General features: G+C 54.1%; 1 protein-coding gene across 1 annotated transcript in view; it reads left to right on the top strand.

Annotated features, from left to right (window-relative positions):
- Nucleotides 1-2: 2 nt before the first annotated feature.
- PLXND1 (plexin D1) overlaps nucleotides 3-19,693 on the top strand; it is a gene marked incomplete at its 5' end in the record, with an annotated part of 60,551 nt that continues 40,860 nt past the window's right edge. Inside the window, one exon of the mRNA XM_023727759.1 lies at nucleotides 3-1,241. Within this exon, the coding sequence (XP_023583527.1) occupies nucleotides 3-1,241 (1,239 nt within the window). The remainder of the gene's footprint in view (nucleotides 1,242-19,693) is intronic.

Raw genomic sequence — 19,693 nt, 5'->3', positions numbered from 1 at the left:
GGCTGCGGGTCCCGCCGCTGTGCCCGCTGTTCCTGCTGCTGCTCTTGGGGACAGGGCAGGCCGGCGCCCTGGAGATCCAGCGCCGCTTCCCCTCGCCCACGCCCACCAACAACTTCGCCCTGGACGGCGCGGCGGGGACCGTGTACCTGGCGGCCGTCAACCGCCTCTACCAACTGTCGGGCGCCAACCTGAGCTTGGAGGCCGAGGCGGCCGTGGGCCCGGTGGCGGACAGCCCGTTGTGCCACGCCCCGCAGCTGCCGCAGGCCTCGTGCGAGCACCCGCGGCGCCTCACCGACAACTACAACAAGATCCTGCAACTGGACCCTGGTCAGGGCCTGGTGGTCGTGTGCGGCTCCATTTACCAGGGCTTCTGCCAGCTGCGGCGCCGGGGCAACATCTCCGCCGTGGCCGTGCACTTCCCGCCCGCCGTGCCGCCCGCAGAGCCTGTCACCGTGTTCCCCAGCATGCTGAACGTGGCGGCCAACCACCCAAACGCGTCCACCGTGGGGCTAGTCCTGCCGCCGGGCGCCGGCGCGGGGGGCAGCCGCCTGCTCGTGGGCGCCACGTACACCGGCTATGGCAGCGCCTTCTTCCCGCGCAACCGCAGCCTGGAGGACCACCGTTTCGAGAACACGCCCGAGATCGCCATCCGCTCCCTGGACGCGCGCGGGGACCTAGCCAAGCTCTTCACTTTCGATCTCAACCCGTCCGACGACAACATCCTCAAGATCAAACAGGGCGCCAAGGAGCAGCACAAGCTGGGCTTCGTGCGCGCGTTTCTGCACCCGCCGGACCCGCCGCCGGGCGCACAGTCCTACGCGTACCTGGCGCTCAACAGCGAGGCGCGCGCGGGCGACAAGGAGAGCCAGGCGCGGAGCCTACTGGCGCGCATCTGCCTGCCCCGTGGCGCCGGTGGCGACGCCAAGAAGCTCACCGAGTCCTACATCCAGCTGGGCTTGCAGTGCGCTGGCGGTGCGGGCCGCGGCGACCTCTACAGCCGCCTGGTCTCTGTTTTCCCGGCGCGCGAGCTGCTCTTCGCGGTCTTCGAGAGACCCCCGGGGGCCCCCGCGGCCCGTGCGGCCCCTGCCGCGCTCTGCGCCTTCCGCTTTGCCGACGTGCGAGCCGCTATCCGCGGCGCACGCACCGCTTGCTTCGTGGAGCCCGTGCCAGACGTGGTGGCGGTGCTCGACAGCGTGGTGCAGGGCACCGGGCCGGCCTGCGAGAGCAAGCGGAACATCCAGGTACGCCCAGGCGGCGGGAGTGCGGGAGGACTGGCTGAGGGGCCGGAGGGGAAGCGTGCGCTGAGCGGGCCACAGGTGTGAGCGTGCCGGCACCCAGATGCGTGCGCAGGAATCCAGGTATGCAAGCGAGGGTACAGATATGCGCTGAAAAAGGCCACACGTGTCCACTGAGCGGGAGCACTGGTGCGCGTACGGGTCAGGTATGCATTTTCGGGGACTTGAGTGTGAGTGCAGAGTTACAGGTGTACCTCGGTGTACCCGGGAGGGGTTTCTAGGTGTGCGGATTGGTACTCAGGTGCGTACTGAAGAGGACCAAAGGCGCACAAATAACCAAGGTGTGTGCACCGACGTCACAGGTGCTTGCTGAGCGTTCAGCTGGTGAGTGCGTGCCTGAACAAAGGTGTGTGCCGGCGGCTGTGTGAGCCTACAGGAGCTACCATTGTGTTTTGGGAATGGGCAGATGTGTGCACAGGTGTGGCAGGCATGCAGGGAGGTACACAGCTATGCACCAAGGCCCTGCAGATGGGGGTGGGGGGGCAAGGTGGGAGCGACAGGAGTGTGTGCTCCAGACTTGTGTGTCAGGGATGTGTGCTGCAGGGACAGTAGTGCAGCAAGGCAGGCCTGGGTGTGCAGGGGACGCAAGTGTTTGGAACCAGTAGGTATGCTGAGGAGACCACATGCTTGGCAAACAGGTATGTGCCCGAGGCCAACTTTTATTAAGTCATTCAAAAAACATTTACTGAGCACTTAGTATGTACCAGGCATGGGAATATGGGGGTAAACAAAACACTTGTGGAGTGCCTACTAAGCACATTACATGTAATAACTCTCTTAGTTCTCACAACAACCCTACGAGATAGGTTCTAGTCTCATCTCCATTTTATACATGAAGAAACTGAGGCATAGAGAGGTTAAATCACTAGCTCAAAATCACACAGCTTGGAATCAGCAGAGGAAGAATTTGAACCCTGGCTATCTGGCCACAGACATGGAATCAGAGTTTGTGTGTGTTGGGAGAGTCTCAGGTGACTGAGGTGGGCAGGTGGTGGGGCCAGGAGAGTGGAGGGAGGTGAATAAAAGCGTCTGCAATACAGGGTGTGTAGGGGTAGGAGAGGGCTGTGGGGTGCAGGGATGGGGGGATGAGGAGGGGCTAGGTACAGGGCATACACAAGCTGGGAAGATGTGGGGCTCAGGAATCTGAGGGTGGGTTGGGCAGCAGCTGGCGGGGCCAGGTTGGGGAGATCATGTACTTATGTAGGGGGTTCTGTGACCTTGGGGGGACATGACACAGGGGGGTGCAGGGGGGAACTTTGTGCTTCTGTTGCTAGACAGTTGAGCCTGGCTGTTGCCCTCAAGGAAGCCCCACTGGGAAGGGGTTTCTTCTCCCAGTAGCCCTGGGAGAGAAGTCTGGTGATCCTCATTTTCCACCTTAGAGGAAGAGGCTCCGAAATGACCCCCTGACATCCTACCCTTTGCCTTTTCCAGCCTGAGGAAGCCTCAGTTTCTCCCTCTGCAAAATGGGGAGCTTCCCCCTCTGGTGATTACCCTCCCTGGTCCCAGGTCCCCTGTGGCACTGCCCCATATCATCTTCCTGGTCTTCAGGTTGTGGCAAGACTCAGGAGATTAATTATTCCCCTGTGGGCGCCCCCAACACTGGGGCTTTGAGAAAACTCAGATTCCTTCTCCCTCTGTCAGGCTCCCATGCTGCCCACCACCCATCCCGCAGCCCTGAAGTAAAGGTCACAGTGGGTGAGCTGGGCTGATTGTATCTGCTGCCTGCCAGCCTGGTTTAGGCGTGGCCGAACGCGCTCTGTGCTCTTCATGTGCCTGGCACCATTGTTGGAACACCCACCATTTCTGTCCCAGAGCTCCCCAACCCCGCTCCCCCTGCCCCTGGCAACATGGCTGTGTTTGAGCAGAGCAGCTTTGGGGCTGGGGGTTTTAGGGCGGGGAGTCAGCCCCTGCTCTGTAGACCCTGCTCTACAGAGGGAAGGCCCTGTGGGGCCAGGGCTGGGTTTGGGCCACCCTCCAGGCCTTCCTTGGGCGGGTTCCAGGCCCTGTGTCCTGGCCGCTTGGTGTGAGTTGATCCATGTGATTCCTTAGGGCGCTGTAGTCTTGCCCTCCGTCTCTAGCAAGAACCGTCCTGATTCCCACGGTCCCATGTCCCCAGTGGGGCCCAGTGCAGTGACTCACTCTGCTAAAGGGGGCTGGGGCTTCCCTCTCCCTGCAGGGGCAGGGCTTCTCCAGGGACACAGTCCACGGACAGAGTGGCCCAGGGCGTCCTCCCCACCCCAAGGCCAGGCCGGCTCCCAGCTGAGGCCCTCCTTGGCTACCCTCCCTGTGTCCTCCACACCCCTCTACCCTTCACCAGGCCCAGCTGTAAGCCCGGGCCAATGCCGTATCTCCCAGATGTGCCCAAGGCCCCGGGGCCTGGGCCTCTAGCACAGTTGTATGTGGGGGTGGGGGTAGGGTGATGGTTATTCTTGCTCCAGGTTATTGCCAACTCCCCAGTTATAGGTTAAGAACTTGCACTTCACACCAGGCTGCCTGGGTTCATATCCTGCTCTGTCACTTCCCTGCTCTGTGACGTTGGGCAAGTGACCTAACCTCTCTGAGCCTTATCTGTAAAGTGGGGATAATAAAAACAATTCTTCTCTCAAAGGGTTGTTTTAAGGGCTAAATGAATGAATTCATGTAAGGCACTTAGTACCTGGCACACGGGAAGCAGCCGGTAGATGTTAGCTGCTGCTGCTGTTGTTATTATTTCCCCGGTGGCCGTCACTAGCATCGGTTGGCTTGGTCCTGGGCAGCAAACAGTGACCGAATTTGTCTTGTTGTGGAACAGTAAAGACTCCATCATCTCCCACCTCTGAGCCCCAGGTGGAAACAGACAGCAACCTCAGTAAACATTTGCTAAGCGCCGACTGTATGCCTGGCCCTGTGCTGTGCGCTGGGGACCCATGGTGAGCATGACTGACATCGTCTGCTCTCATGGACGGTGCAGGCGAGCCAAGGAAAGCCAGGCAGCCACCACACAGAGTGCTGGGGGCCGTGATGGGTGAGCATGGGCCCAGGGGACCCAGAGAAGGGTGCCAAGGCTTCCCAGGGGAGTGCTATCAAAGTGGGGGTGGAAGGATGAGCCGACGTTAGCCAGGTGAAACCGGCAAGAGAAGAGAAAGGGGTCTTGGCAGAGGGAACAGCCTACGAAGGCCTGGATGTAGGTAGGACACAGCGTGGTGGGCTTGAAAGGTGGTCGGGGCTGGGGGTAGTGGGGAAAGTGGGAGAGAAGGTGAGCAGGTGCAGGGCCTGGAAGGTGCACTGGGGAGTCTGAGCTTTATCCTGGGGGCATGGGAGCCGTGAAGGGTTTTAGCCAGAGGAGTACCATGATCTGAATGAGCGCCTCAGTTTCCTCTTCTGTAGAATGGGAATGATACTACAGTGCCTACCTCCTAGGATTGTTGTGGGGATTCAATGAGATAATACATGTAAAGTTCTTAGTAACGTACCTGGCACATGTGTTTGCATTTATTTAAAAAAAAATACAATAGAAGTTTATTAACTGTTGCTCAAACATGAAAACGGGCTAGGTCCTATCAATAGGACTTAATGTAGATTTAACTTAAGTCCATTTCCATTTTGGATCATTTAGTTAGTGTTCCAGTATGATCTTTAGTTAATAAACAGTTACTTAGGACTGCTTTAATCAAGTTCATTATATTTTTTAAAAAATTGTTTATTATCATAAGTTATACACAACATAAAATTTCCCACTTTAATCATTTTTTGAGTGTACAATTCAGTGGTCTTAAGTACATTCACAGTGTTGTGTAACCATCACTACTGTCTATTCCTAGATTTCTTTTTTTATCATCCCAAACAGAAGTTCTGTACCCATTAAATAATACCTCCCCATTATTCCCTGTCCCCAGCCCCTGATAAACTGTCTACTTTCTGTCTCTATACATTCGCCTGTTCTAGATTCCCCATATAAGTAGATTTATGCAGTGTTTGTCCTTTTGGGTCTGACTTAGTCCATTCAGCATAATACCTTCAAAGTTCATCCATGTTGGAGCAAGTATCAGCACTTCGTTTCTTTTTATGGGTGAATAATATTCCACTGTATGTACGTACCACATTCAGTTTATCCATTCATCAGTTGATGGACATTGGGTTGTTTCCATCTTTTGGCTATTGTGAATAGTGCTGCCGTGAACACTGGTGTACAAGTCTCTGTGTCCCTGCTTTTAAGTCTTTTGAGTATATATCTAGGAGTGGAATTGCTGGATCATAAGGTAATTCTATGTTTAATTCTCTGAGGAACTGCCAAACTGTTTTCCACAGTGGCTGCACCATTTTACATTCCCGCCAGCAGTGCAGGAGCGTTCCAGTTTCTCCACATCCTTGCTATCACTTGGTATTTTCCATTCATTTTTTCAGTTAGAGCCATCTTGGTAGGTAGGAGGTAATATCTCATTGTGGTTGTGGTTTGCGTCTCCCAGCAGCTAATGATATTGAGCATCTTTTCACGTGCTTGTTGGTCATTTGTATATCTTCTTTGGAGAAATGTCTGTTCAAGTCCTTCACCTATTTTCAAATTGGATTTTTTGCTGTTGAGTTCTAGAAGGTGTGTATATACTCTGGATAGGGATTGTATGGAATCTATATATCGCTTTGGGTGGTATTGTCATCTTAACAATATTAAGTCTTGCAGTCCATGAACATGGATGTCTTTCTGTTTATTAAGGTCTTCTTTAATTTCCTTCGGCAATGTTCTTTAGTTTTCAGTGGATAAGCCTTTCACCTCTTTGGTTACATTGATTCCTAAGTACCAGCATTTTATTCTTTTTTGATACTATGGTAAATGGAATTGTTTTCTTAATTTCCTTTTCAGATTGTTTATTGCTGGTGTATAGGAACACAACTGATTTTTGTGTGAACTTTGAATCCTGCAACTTTGCTGTAATTAGTTTTAATATTCTTATTTTAGAAAGTCCCTTGGTGGCTGATGGGAATCTGAGCTGGGAGGCAGGGAGAGTAGCTGGGAGACTGGTGCTGCCTTCCAGGGAAGAGATTCTTGCATTTGATCACAAATACTTCTTGAGCACCTACTGTGCGCTAGGCCTGTGGAGGTTACTGGGGTGTAGCCATGGAGATGGCAAGGGAAGGGGGGCTTGCTCTGTCAGATGTGGTGAGCCTGGTCCAAGGCAGTGCTGAGGGATGGAGGGAAGCAGGTGGGCCCAAGGGAGATTTGGGTGCTGGGATGGCAACCCCAGAGGTGGTGACGGGCAGGGTGGAGAGGAGGGCAGCTGCCCTGAGTCTGTCCCAGCATCTGGGTGGATATTGGTGCCATCCGAGTGGGGGATACAAATAGGGGTGTGTCTGGGGGAGAGGATGAGTTTGGTCTGGGGTGTGTGAGGGACCTAGAACCCCTTTCCTTCCTAGTCCTGTCCAGCGTGACGTCTCTGGCATGGGGTGGTCTAGGCAGGGCTGGACTTGGGGCACAGGGCCGTGCCTTTCCGTCTGTTCTCCAGGGATGTCTGACCTCCCAGCGAGGTGCTCGGCCAGGCCTCTGGAAGCTGGCCTCTTGCTCCTGCCTTTGGGGTTTCTCACTGAACTCTAAGCCCTGCCAGGAACCTTACAAGCTGCCATAGCTCCTGAAGCTCCGCTGGGGTAGCCTCTGGAATCCCAGCTTCTCCTGTGGCTGCATCTGTCCTCTGCTGTCCACCTTTAAGACAGTGAACACTTAGAAACCTAGAACCTGGCGAGAAGGGGGAGCTGCCAAGGTATGAGGTCAGAGCAGAGACCCTCAGACAGCCCCAGTAGGGCCCAACTTTTTCTCTGATTATTTTTGGTATATTTGGGGCTATTGGAGTTGATAGAGAAATTGAGTGAGGAGATTAGGCTTCACTGAATGTAGCTTGGATCCTTTTCCTCAATTCACAGCCAGTTTGAGGTGAAAGGGAGTCAGGACATTGTCATGTGCTATCGGTGGGGAAACTGAGGCACGAGGTCACCCAGCAAGGCAGGGGCAGGCTGAGTCTAACTCCCTGCACCCTTCCCTCAACCTCTGAATGACCATAACAGTTGTATTTTTAAATCAAAAGGAAAACCGACAGGCAAATGCCAATGCTGCATTTTCAAGGTGTCTTTTTATAGGAAAGGTGGAAAAAAACCCTCAGGCAGTTTGAAGCTGGCATGTGGTGGGTGGGTGCTCGTAGTCAAGAAGGCGTTTTCTGAACCAATTTAGGGGCTGAAATGGCGGTGGGGGTGGAGGGAGAGTGGGCTCCCAAGACGGGCTTTACATGTCTGCTTCCATGAGGAGGGGCTTGGGCTGGGGGCTGGCAGTGAGCGCCCCGTGGCTGGGGTGTCATCAGAGACCTTGGCAGGACAGTGGGAGAGGGGATTCCTGCAGGGCTAGCTGAGATGGTCTTCTGGCCTGGAGAGACAGGCGAGGGGAGATGGACCAGGAGACAGTTAACATTGCTCCCCCCCCTGAGAATGTCATCAGCCTCGAGCTGCTACACGCATGGGGTCAGGCTGACATAGAGTCCCATTCTCCTGCCCACAAGCTGTGTGACCAGGGTGAGTCATTCGCCCTCTCTGGGCCTCATGCTTTCTCATTGTAAAATGAAGCCAGTGCCTCCCTCTGCGGATGTGGGATGAGGCCAGGAAATGGCAGGGAGGCATGATTACCAGGAGGGAAAAACACCTGGGAAAAGTGTGCTCAGGTTGTGGAACAGTCAGCCAGGCAGGGGGAGCTCAGAGGAGGGAGGGGCAGGAAGGCCCTTGGAGGAGGTGGGATCAGACCAGAGTGAGCAGGGGGTGGCAAGGGTGTGTCTGGGGCCGTCCCAGCTAGGGCAAAGCTCAGAGGCAGGAAGGCAAAGCTGAGATGAAGAGGGTGAGCTGAGAGGGTGTTACTGCTATTTTATTGGGCTGGAGGGCAGCCACAGGGCTTCGGGAAGACACCAAGGCAACGCTGAGTGTCTCGTGGACCATTGGAGTAAGCAGAGGGTATGTGCCCTCCTGGCCCTCCAGAGCTGGATAATAACAATCACTGAGCTCACGATTCTGAGCAGCTTCTGTGTGCCTGTTCTTTACCCTATTATCCCTAGTTTACAGATGAGGACACGGAGGCCCAGAGAGGTACAGGGACCTGCCCAAGGTCACACAGCTGGTTAGTGGGGAGTTAGGATTTGCAGACTGGCTGTCTGGTTTCACCCCTAGCCCCACTCCAGGTGATGGCCAGTGCTAACTGTGAGCTCCGAGGCTGGCGTCAGCCCTCATGGCCTTTGCACTGGGATTCTGTAGTTCTGCCTCAGGCTGGGCCACAGAAATTTGGGCCAGGACCCATGTACAAAACTCCCTTCCGGGGCAGCACCTCCAGGCAGGCCCCAGATGGAAGTGGAGAGCTGACACTGCAGTGACTCAGTCCCAGAGTGGGGTGAGGGTGGCTGGTTTGTCTGCAGAGGCTGGAGCTGACTAGGTCCTTCCAAGGAAGCTGGGGGAGACAGGGAACAGCCAGGGCGTGGAACAGGTAGGCAGGCAGGAGAAGCTCAGGGAAGGCCCTTTGAGGAGGTGGGATCAGACCAGAATTGCGTTTGTCTCTGAAAATTTCTTCCTCTGGAGGGAGTGAGCCGCGGCCCTTTGGGTGTGCAAGTGAGTGATGTGGGTTGAAAGGTCAATTTGAATGGATGACTAGACAGATGCCTTTCAACACTGATACTGGGGGGTCCTGACCCCAGCCCAGAACCATGCTAGGTACTATAGGGCAGACCACTTGCTCCCTCCAGGGTGGCAACTCACTGTTGAGGTGTTTGCTAGGAGGGTAGATCAAGGATCTGTGCCCACCTTGAACATGCCCACAGTCAAGGTCCAGAGTGGGAGATGAAAGCTAGACTCTGGCGCCAGCTCCCTGAGTTCAAATCCCAGCCTTGCACATTTATAGCTGTGGCCTGGGACAAGTCACATGCCTTCTCTGGGCCTCCGTGTCCCCATCTATGGGGTGGAGAAGACTCAGTGGGCTTAGGTGGGAGAATGGGGCGACCTGACGTGCAGCAGAGGCCACGCGGGAGGCGGTGACATCAGCCCTGCGGGGACACCCTTGCATGCCCGCAGTGGCTGGTGTCTTGTGGAGATGAAGGAGCAGGCTGGCTTCCATGTCCTGGTTTCTGCAGTGGGGAACAGAGACCGTGCATTCAGGAAAGGGAGCGTGAGGATGTGAGCCCCTGGAAATGAGGGTCCCTTCCCCTTGCTGGGCCTCAGTTTCCCCATGTGAGCTGGGCCATGGGGTAGCAGAGAAGCCACTCTGACACTGGAGCTGTCCCCGTTAGCATTATCATTATTGTTGTTTGTTATTGTTTCTGGAAAACTTATTCTGTGCCGGGCACTTGGCAGAGCACTTTACATATAGTTTCTCTTAATCCCCCCAGACTCTGAATGAGATGGTACTATCCCCAACCTACAGAAGGGGGAACAGATCCAGAGAGGGTAAGTGACTTACCTGAGGTCCCATAGCGGTAAGGGGGGGTGGCGGGTCAGCCTGCACACCTGTGCTCATCACCTTTACTCCCTGGTTCCCCCCAAATCATTGACCAGAGGGACGTGAGCTAAAGAAACCCTTGAGGTCACAGTGGAAAGGGGTGAATGGGCCTGTGTTACCAGGGCTTCAAACAGGTTCTGACTGGTTCAGTCATGGCTGATGAAGCGAAACCTGGATGGACCCGAATTTTAAAAATGTGGGCAAACCGGAATGATCTCTAGAATGGGAAAAATTACCGTTGAAGCCCTGCTTGAAACTTAATTTCTCCCTTAGGAAACAAGGGCAGCATGCGTATTACATAGCAACCAAATCTCTTGACAGGCAGAGTTGGAAACAGGGGTGCTCTGCTCAAAGATGGCAGCCACCTGCTCTGCTTTGAATGTATGCCGATCTTCACAGTCCTGGCAATAATCCAGTCTTCTGCGTCAGGTTCCTGAAAGGACTCACTACGCCTTTTCCGAGTCTCCCATTCCAGGGCTTTGACCTGTAATTTTTCCCATTCCATTTATCATTCCACTTCACCCAAATTTTAAAAATTCGCGTCTGGGCCGATTTCACTTCGTTGGCCATGACTGAACCAGTTCGAACCGGTTAGATTTCCTGATTTTAACCTATTTTAAACGTGGAGAAACTGAAGCCCAAGGAAGTTCTTCCCCTTCTGGGGCCACCGTGGGGAGCAGTGAAGGCTTCCCAGTGGGACCTGCAGGGCTCTTGTCCCTGCTCTTCAGGCCTGCAGCTGCCTCCACCTTCACCTACCAGAGGCTGATGCCTCTCTGGGCTCTGTTGGGGGTTCACTGGAGTGTGAGAGGGGCCTGGACATTATAATGTGGCAGACTCCACAGAAGAGATGGGTCAGACCCTGCCCTCCCTCTCCAGGAGCCCCCGGAGTGGGCAGGGAGGAGACCATGACAGGAGACATGGGGTACTAGCACCACACTCTGACCACAGAATCAGGGACAGCTTCTCAGAGGAGGTGGCATTGAGCAGGACTTTGAGGAGAACTTTGCAAGGGGGAAGCGCTCCAGGTGGAGAGACATGATAAAACATGGCTTGGGTGGCAGGCCGGGAGAGAGCAGGAGAGAGCACAGGCTGGAATCTGTGGGCCTTGTGTGCAGGCCAAGAACTTGGACGCTGTCCTGTGGGCAGTAGGAGCCAGCAGAGGCTTTGGGGAAGAGAGGGCAACAGTCAGATCAGCTCTGGAAGAGACCTATGGCCGCGGCCCACTTATGCTGCCAGGTACCAGCAGGGGTGGGAAGCGCTTGCGTGGTCCCCACTGCCCACTACTGGGCCAGGTGGCTCCCGGGGGCCTCTCCAGCTCTGAAGACCATATGGGGATTGCCATGGAAACAGCCATCCCCGTATGGGGACAGGCCCGGAAAGTCTCCTGGTGTGAGCCACGTGGATTTGGATCCTGGCTATCCCAGAACACAGCCGTTTTCTTCTTCCCAAAGCCCGTGTTTGGGCCAAAGCCGTACCATACAGCCCTGCCCCACCTGCCTCCGCTGATACTCGATGCCTCCAGGGTCTGCCCGAGCGAGCCAGGGAGAGGCCCTCCCCGCTCCATCCATGCCCCATCCATCCTCCTCTGCCCTGAAACCCGATAAATCACACGCGGCTCCATTATGAGGCCCAGCGGCCCCAGTGGGGCGTTAATCATGTAGCACTTTAGGCTTTGATCGGTAAATAATGGGGGGGCAGTGGGCAGAGGCCTTGAAGTGGAGACTAGGCCCAGGAAGGAACTAAACGGGCTAGTGGTCACCTCCCCCGACCCCGCACCTCTCACGGGCCTCTGCCTGCCATCCACATTTGGGGCACCCGTGATTGAATCCCCCAGAAGTGGCTGTTGATGGGGCTTCAGTTTCCCTAGCTTGCAAGCCAAGGCCTTTTCAGCTTCTAGCAGCTGAATTCCCGGCAGCTGCTGGCCAGAGTGGTGGGTGGTGAGGCTGTGGTCAAGGTGAGGACTCGGGCCTGCCTGCCTGGATTTGAGTCCCAGCTCTGGCCGTTCTGGCTGTGTGTGACCCTGGGCAAGTCACTTCACCTCTCCGTGCCTCAGTTTCCTTGCTGTCAAGTAACATCAACTCACTGAGGTATGGTGAGGGTTAAATGAGGTAATGCGGGCGAGAGGAGCAGGCACGAGAAAATGGTAGCTGCTCATTATTGTTGCTGTTGTCGATGTTGTTGTATTGTTATTGTTATAAAGCCGTCCTTTCTCAACCTCAGGTGGAATCTCTGAGCTGGGGCATGGGCAACTAGAGAGAGAGACCATCATGGTTGCCTCCATGTCCCTAACATGGGACCTGGCCCAGAAATGTCTGCTGAGGGCCTCGAGCCAGCCCTACACTCCCAGCTGCACCTACAAGCAATTGTGGGATGCCTCAGGGACCAGCTGAGCGGAGCCCGCAGCCAGGCAGAGAGGTGGATCTAGGACAGCGCCCACCGCCAGGGGACTGGGAGGAGGGTGTGAGTTTGCAACTCTAAGTCCCCCAGTCCCAGGAGGGGGGAATGTTCCCTCTAGAGGCAGCTGCACTCTCGGCTTCTTTGGGCCTGGAATTCCCTTCAGGCGAAGAAGCTGGGACAGAAACTTCCATGGTGAGGAGGACCTGGAGATGCAAGTACTCTGCTACCCCACCCCCCATAAGAGCAGGCAGGAGGGAAGGACTTTTCACTCGGGCCAGGGAAACATCACAGCTGCCCATCCCACACTGTGCTCCTCTGGGACCTGGGAGGAGGGCTGGAAATGCGGCGGCCTGGCAAGCGGAATGAGAAACAGCTTCGAAAAGGGGGAGCTTGGGGTCTAGGGGCTGCATCCAGCTAACAAAACAATGGCTGCTTGAATCGGCGGCCATGGCAGTGGTTCCCAGGCAGGCCCTGAGTAGAACAGGCCTCATTCCCAGCTCCCACCCTGTCCTGGGTGAGGGTGGCATTGCTGGTCCAGCCTCAGATGTTTGACTGCAGGAAGCATTGGGGTGGCTCATGCTGCGTGGCTCACCCTGTCTTTGGGAGTCCCTGAACCTCTGCCTGGTGGCCCACATAGCTAGTTGGGAACATTTATTGAGCACCTATAGAGCTCAGTATTGAGGGTTGCTGTGGGCTGAGCCCTTTCCAGCAGTCCCATATGGTGGGAGTTGTTATTGTACCTGTTTTACAGATGAAGAGACTGAGGCTCAGAGAAGATGGGGCATCCCACAGTGAATTAAGAGCCAAGTGACTTGGCATGTGTCTTAGTTATCTAGTGCTGCCGTAACAGAAATACCACAAGTGGATGGCTTTAACAAACAAATTTATTCTCTCACGGTTTAGGAGGCTAGAAGTCTGAATTCAGGGCACCAGCTCTAGGGGAAGGCTTTCTCTCTCTGTCAGCTCTGGATGAAGGTCCTTATCTCCTTTCAACATCTGTGGGCCTGGCATTCCTTGGAGATCTCCATGTGTCTTGGCATCAATCTTCCCTTGGGTCTAGGAGGTTCTCAGCTCAGAGACCCCAGGTCCGAAGGACATGCTCTGCTCCTGGCTCTTCTTTCTTGGCGGTAGGAGGTCCCTCTCTCTCTGCTTGCTTCTCTCTCCTTTTATCTCTTGCAAGGTAAAAGGTGATGCAGGCCACACCCCAAGGAAACTCCCCTTACATTGGATCAGGACTGTGACCTGAGTAAGGGTGTTGCATCCAATACTAATCCTCTTTAACATAACCGAACATTGCCTCGTTAACCACAGACAGAAATTAGGATTTACAACACATGCAACAGTTATATAGATCACAAAATGGAGGACTACCACACAATAGTGGGAATCATGACCTAGCCATTTTTGAGGGACACAATTCCATCCATGATAGCATGTCAGGAGCCTTGCTTTCCTCATCTGTAAAATGGGTACATAACAAGGGTGTGTGTGTGTGTGTGTGTGTGTGTGTGTGTGTGCCCCTGGGTGATGCCTGCACACAGTAGGTCCTTGATTCAGCCAGACCTCATCAGCAGGGCCTGGAGATGTGCCAGTTACAGGTGGGCCAGTGTCTCGTGCCCAACCCTGTGGTTTCACTCAGGGTGGCCTGGCCGGATGGTTCACACAGTCCTTCCAGATGGTGCCCAACTAGCCTGGGTGACCTCAGTGCCCTGGAGCTGCAGGGACCCACCTGCTCCAGAGGGGAAACCGAGGCAGGCCTCCCAGAAGCTCTGGAAGGGTCGTCCTCACCTCTGTGTCCATTGCCATCTGTCTTTTCATTATGTTTGTCTTGCCTGGTGCAGGTAGCCTGGGGCCAGATGGGGAACTGCTGTACTGTGTTTTCTGGGGAAGCCTCTGTGCCTCAGCTTCCCCAAAGCCCTCTTCCGTGCTGCTTTTACTCTTTGGCTCAGGACCAGACCTCCTGACTGTTGTTCTCTGGCTCACTTGGCCACCCCTCTTGTCCCCGGCCCCTCCAGGAAGCAAGCATCTTGGTCACCCCCTGGAAGGTGCTGCTGCTTCCTTTCTCAGCAGTAGGCGGCTTCCCCCCTGGTATGGGGGCTGTTGCCAGAGGCCCCCCAGAATTGAGTCTGTCCTTCCTTCTTCCAGGGTTGGCACACACAGGCCCATGGCTCCTTCTGGGCCCCAGGCTACCCTCAGTGGAGGTGTCAGCTCGGTGGACCCCATGCCCACGGTGTTCCCAGAGCAGCAGGTGTGGGTTCAAATCCTGACCTGACCACATGCTGACTCAGAGCATCTGTAGAAAGGGGGAGGGGTGGTGAGGACTTAACGATATTGCAGGAGGGGTGGGCTTTGCCGGAAGCCACAATCCAACAGGGTTTAGTGGCTCTTTTTCTTTTCTTAAAAAACATTTCGTTTTGCTTTAGGAAAGTTGACAGAGCAAATTCGTTTCTTATTCAAAAATTTATACACAAATTGTTTCGTGACAGTGGTTGCAATCCCCACAATGTGTCAGCACTCTCCCCTTTTCCACTCTAGGTTCCCTGTTTTCAATCCCCTGGTTTTCCTGCCCCTTCCTGCCTTCTCATCTTTTCCTTTGGGCCGGTGTTGCCCATTTGGTATGGTATACTTGATTGATCTAAGAAACACGTTCCTCACGGTGTTACTGTTTGTTTTATAGGCCCGTCTAATCTTTGGCTGAAGGGTGAAACTTCAGGAGTGGCTCCAGTTCTGAGTTAGAAGGGTATCTGGGGGCCATAGTCTTGGGGGTTCCTCCACTCTCTGTCAGACCAGTAAGTCTGGTCTTTTTTGTGAATTTGAATTTTGTTCTACATTTTCCTCCAGCTCTGTCCAGAACCGTCTACTGTGATCCCTGTCAGAGCTGTTGGTGGTGGTATTTGGGCACCAGCTAGTTCTTCTCAGCTCAGGCTGGTAGAAGCTGTGGTTCATGTGGTCCATTAGTCCTTTGGACTAATTGTTTCCTTGTGTCTTTGGTTTTCTTCATTCTTCTTTGCTCTGGATGGGATGGGACCAATAGATGTATCTTAGATGGTAAACCAAACCCGTTGCTGTCTAGTTGATTCTGACTCATAGCAACCATATGGGACAGAGTAGAACTGCCCACAGGGTTTCCAAGGAGTGACTGGTGGATTCAAACTGCTTACCTTTTGGTTAACAGCCAAGTGCTTGACCACTGTGCCACCCTTTTCTTAGGTCTGGCTTTTGAGGCCTCCCACCCTATGCCTGTCAGACCGCCATTAGGTACCTTGCCTGGTCCCTCCGTGTTCCCTCTCTCTAGTCACTGTTTTTGGGGTCTCTGCCCAGCCCTGCTCTTAGGGAGCTCCTAGCCTGATGGAGACAGGGCTTGCATTCACCCAGATCTTGGTCCCAACACTGCACACACAATTGGGCTTTAGTGGGCAATTGATGAATAAATGCAAAATTGCTCCACTCAGGAGAGCCCGGGAGGCTGTGGGAGCCCAGAGGAGGCACCCACCGCCTGGGCTGTCCCAGCTGAGGCAAAAGGAGCTGCCAGGACAAAGGGGTTGGGGGCATAACCAGATCCAGCAGGGCCTTGAGGAGCCAGGAGCAAAGTTGGGTTTATGTTGAGGGCACTGAGGAGCCATTGAAGGATGCTGAGGGGACACACCTACTTTGCAGGGGCTTTTTTTGATAAAATTTTAATTTTGGAATAATTTTAGATTTACCAGAGAGTATCAGAGATAGTACAGAGAGTCTACCCTTCACCCAGTTTACCCCATTGTTAATGTCCTACACATTACCATGGTACGTTTGTCAAAACTCAGAAACCAACATTGCTACATTACTCTGAACTGAACCCAGGCTTAATTTCACAAATGTCCTCTTTCTGTCCCAGGATCCAGTCCAGGATCCCACATTGCATGTAGTGCTTTGCAGTTTTAAAAGCTCCCTTTGGCTACTGTGGAGGGTGAGTTGGAGGAGGCCCAGCTTTAGGAGGTGGGGGGGAGTGCTCCAGGTAGCCCAACCCCCGGCCAGGGTGCAGTGAGCACAGGCTGCCTCTGCCATGTAATACCAAAAACACGTGTGCGTGTACTTTCAGCTCTGCGGCAGGAAAAGTTGCTTTTCCCAGGGTCACCACCCAATAACAATCGAAAACTTCAGGCAGGAAGGTGCCCACGCTCCCCAGTCACAGAGCTCTGATACCCAGTGTGGTCTGTACCTGGGCAGAGCCACTGTGGCTTGCCATCTGCCAGGTGCTCACCATTTATGCCCTGTCAGCCTCAGTGTGCCACGTGTGGTGGGACTGAGGTTTGATGGGGTCTGTGGGCAGGATGTGAGGCTTGAGAAACTGGCTGTCTAAGCTCTTTCTCCGAGTAGAGAGCGGGCAGAGCTGAGCTGCAGCCCCAGGAGGCCACCAGCTGGAGGAGGAAGGGACATCCTGCCGCAGCAGCCTGCTCTCAGAAAAGAGCAGAGGCCATCCGCTGCTGGTCATCCCATTTTAGAGAGGGATAAACTGAGGCTCTTAGAAGAACCAAAACTAGCAGCCAGATGTTGCCTGGGCCTGAGTACCTGCCACACACAGTAGGCACTTGGTTGACCCATACTTTTCCCTCAATTCTGCAGCACCTCAACAAGGCTGTGTTGCTATCAATCTCTCTAGTTGGAAAGGAAGCAGCTGCATACGGTCATTCACATGTTAATCAAAATTAGTTTCCTTTCTTCAGTAAATGCTTACCACACAGCACAAGTCTCTGCCCTGGAGAAGCTCACCTGTGAAAGATAATATGTCAGTGGTCACTAGCACAGCGCCCTCACAGAGGAAGGGAAATTTTGAGCAACATCTTAAAGAGTGACTAGAAATTTGCCGCCTGGGCACATGTCTTGAAGAGGGAACACCCTGGCTCATGACAAGGAGAACTGAAGTCCTTGGGAGAAGTATGAGTGACTCAGAGGTGTGGGAAGGGCATTGGCTATTGAGGGAACAACATTTGCGAAGGTTCTGGAGTCCCCGGGAATGGGGGCAGGAGGTGGGATGTGGCCATGTTTAAGGAACTGCAGAAATTGATGTGGACAGAGCAGAGGGTGGGGTAGAAGAAAGAGGCAAGATTTGAGTCCTAAGCAGCTGGCAAGAGCCATATTGCAAAGGTCCTGGAATACCAGGCTGGAGAGCTGGGACTTTATCCTGAGGACAGTCCAGAGTCAGGGGAGGGTTTACGTCAGGGAGGGACTAACCAGCTTTGTGCTTGTGGATTGGAGGGGCAAGACAGGGGGCAGACGGGGCTGCTGTGGTAGTGCAGCCCTCCCCCTGCTCTCAGGGGGATTTGTGTTTTGAAAGATTGACGCTAAATGAGACTTGAAGGAGGGCGGTGCTAGTGGTGGGATTGCAGGCGGTGTGATAAGGTCAGGGTGGTATTTTGGGCCTGTGGAGCTAACAGCCCCTGGAGACCAAGTTCGGCTGAGGCCACGTTCAGGACGGCTGTCTGGTCTCCAAGCCCACGGTCCCGGTTCCCGGGCCTGTGGCCCCTCCCCCAGCACGGGCGGCATTTCCCGCCTGCCTGGTGGACGTTGGCCTCAGCTTCCGTTCCTGAGCCAGTCCAATTGTGCTTCCCTGGCAGTTGGAGAGTCAGCTTCCCCTCAGAGCACAGATCATTTGGAGCAGCTGACAGCTTACTTCTCCTTTAAAATTTTTAAAATTTTATTTTTAGGATAAGAAAAAAAAAGTTGAGGGAAAGGCTTTTTAGAAAATTCCTTTGGTGCAGAATTAATGGCTTGTGAATGTCAGGGCGGGTGCACGAGAGCTGGGTTCCCAGTGCCCCCCGCCTGCCCTGTCCCACAAATCACTCTGTGCCAGGGGCCTGGTCGGCTTTTCCCGGGACCCCCACCCTGGATGGACGGGGCCCGCCATCACAGGGCCCAGCGCAGAACACCCCAAAGGTGTCATCCGGGCCTTCTCCTTCTTCCTCATCACCCCTTCCAGGAACTGGCCATCCCAGAGCTCTGGGAGAAAATCACGTCCCTGGGGCAGAGTTTACAATCTTAATTTTAAAACAACTTATTTTTTAATGACGCAAGTAATCCATATTCAGCAAAGGAAAGTTATGTAACCCCAAGTACAAGCGTCCACTGCTTCCCTCAGAGCAGCCTCAGGCAAGCACTAGCTTCCCTGGTCACAGGCTGGGGGCTGCCTCACCTCCTTCCTGCAGCTGCCTGTGAGACACAGCTGAGGAGATGGGTTAGTGCCCATCTTACAGGGCTGTGCCCCACCTCAACACACACAGGATGAAGTCAGGTAGGCTAGGCCTGAAGCTGAAGGACAGGAAGGAGCCAATTATACCACAATCTAGGGAAGAGCATTCCAGGCCGAGGGCACAGCAAGGGCAAAGGCCCTGGGGCAGGACCCAGCTTGTAATGTGTGAGCAAAAGAGATGAAGCCAGTGTGTTGGAGTACGGGGTGAGGGCGGGAGGGGAGGAGGTCATGGGGGCCCTGATGGGAGGATTTAGGATTTATTCTGAGTGTCGGGGAAGGCATTGAAAGGTTTTAAGCAGGAGGAAAGCTGCTCTGCATTTTTAGAGGACTCACTTGGCTGCTGTGTTCAGGGGAACATTGGGCCAGAGTGGACACAGAGAATGACAAGGGGCCAGAAGGGCTGTCTCGGTGAGGGGATGGCTGCCTTTGGGGGTCAGAGTCAGTTGAGTTTGAAAGCTTTTGAGATAGGCATGATTTACCCTAAATTCCACTTTATAATATTAGAAACGGTTATACCTTAAACAGCAATAAAAACAGCTAACTCTTCCCCAGCTCCTGTCCAGTGTGCTGTGCAAGCTTTATAACAAATTATCTCATCCCAGCCCCTGTGTAGGAGGTACGATAAAGGTGCCCATTTTGTAGTTGAGTATGTAAACTGAGACTCAGGGTGGTGAAGTGACTTGCCCAGGTCATCTTCAGCCACCCTGCTGAAGACCACCTACTCAGGGGTCTGGCCCAGGGCACCCCCAGCCCCACCCCATCTCTGGGTTCGGGGCTCGGCTCTCCTGAGATATGTGCTGGCAGACAGACCCCAGCTGAGAGGTCCGTTAGACCTCAACTGTTTTTAAAAAGCCCAAGAACAGAAGGATCCGCTACTTATTGTTTTCTTTTAAAGACTAGCCCAGTTTGGGTGCAAAAACCACGCAGGCACATCGTCAATGGCTTAGACACTAGGCACAGACAAGAAATCAAAATGAAAAAATCCCTCTAAAGGCTGCTCCCTAAAGCCGGGTTCGATGCCACGTTCTGGAGAACTCCTGAGTCCCTGCTGAGGGCCTCTGGTGCCTGCAGGTGTTGCAGGAGGCACGGGCTCAGAAGGTCACTGCTAGGTTTTTCCCAGTGGCATGATTTGCAGCAGGCTGATCTTGAGCAGGTCACTGTCCTCTGAGCCTCGGTTTCCTCATCTGTAAGATGGGGCCTCGAAGGGCTGCAAGGAGGATTCAGGGATTTGATGCACAGGCCTGGCAGTGCGAGTCCCAGTGAACGTGGCCTGTTACTACGTTTGCTGCT

The sequence above is a fragment of the Trichechus manatus genome, unplaced genomic scaffold (genome assembly GCF_000243295.1).
Source record: "Trichechus manatus latirostris isolate Lorelei unplaced genomic scaffold, TriManLat1.0 scaffold00001, whole genome shotgun sequence".
In the NCBI taxonomy this organism is placed as follows: Eukaryota; Metazoa; Chordata; class Mammalia; order Sirenia; family Trichechidae; genus Trichechus; species Trichechus manatus.
The sequence above is the reverse complement of the archived record's forward strand: the minus strand, read 5'-3'. Positions and strand labels throughout refer to the sequence as shown.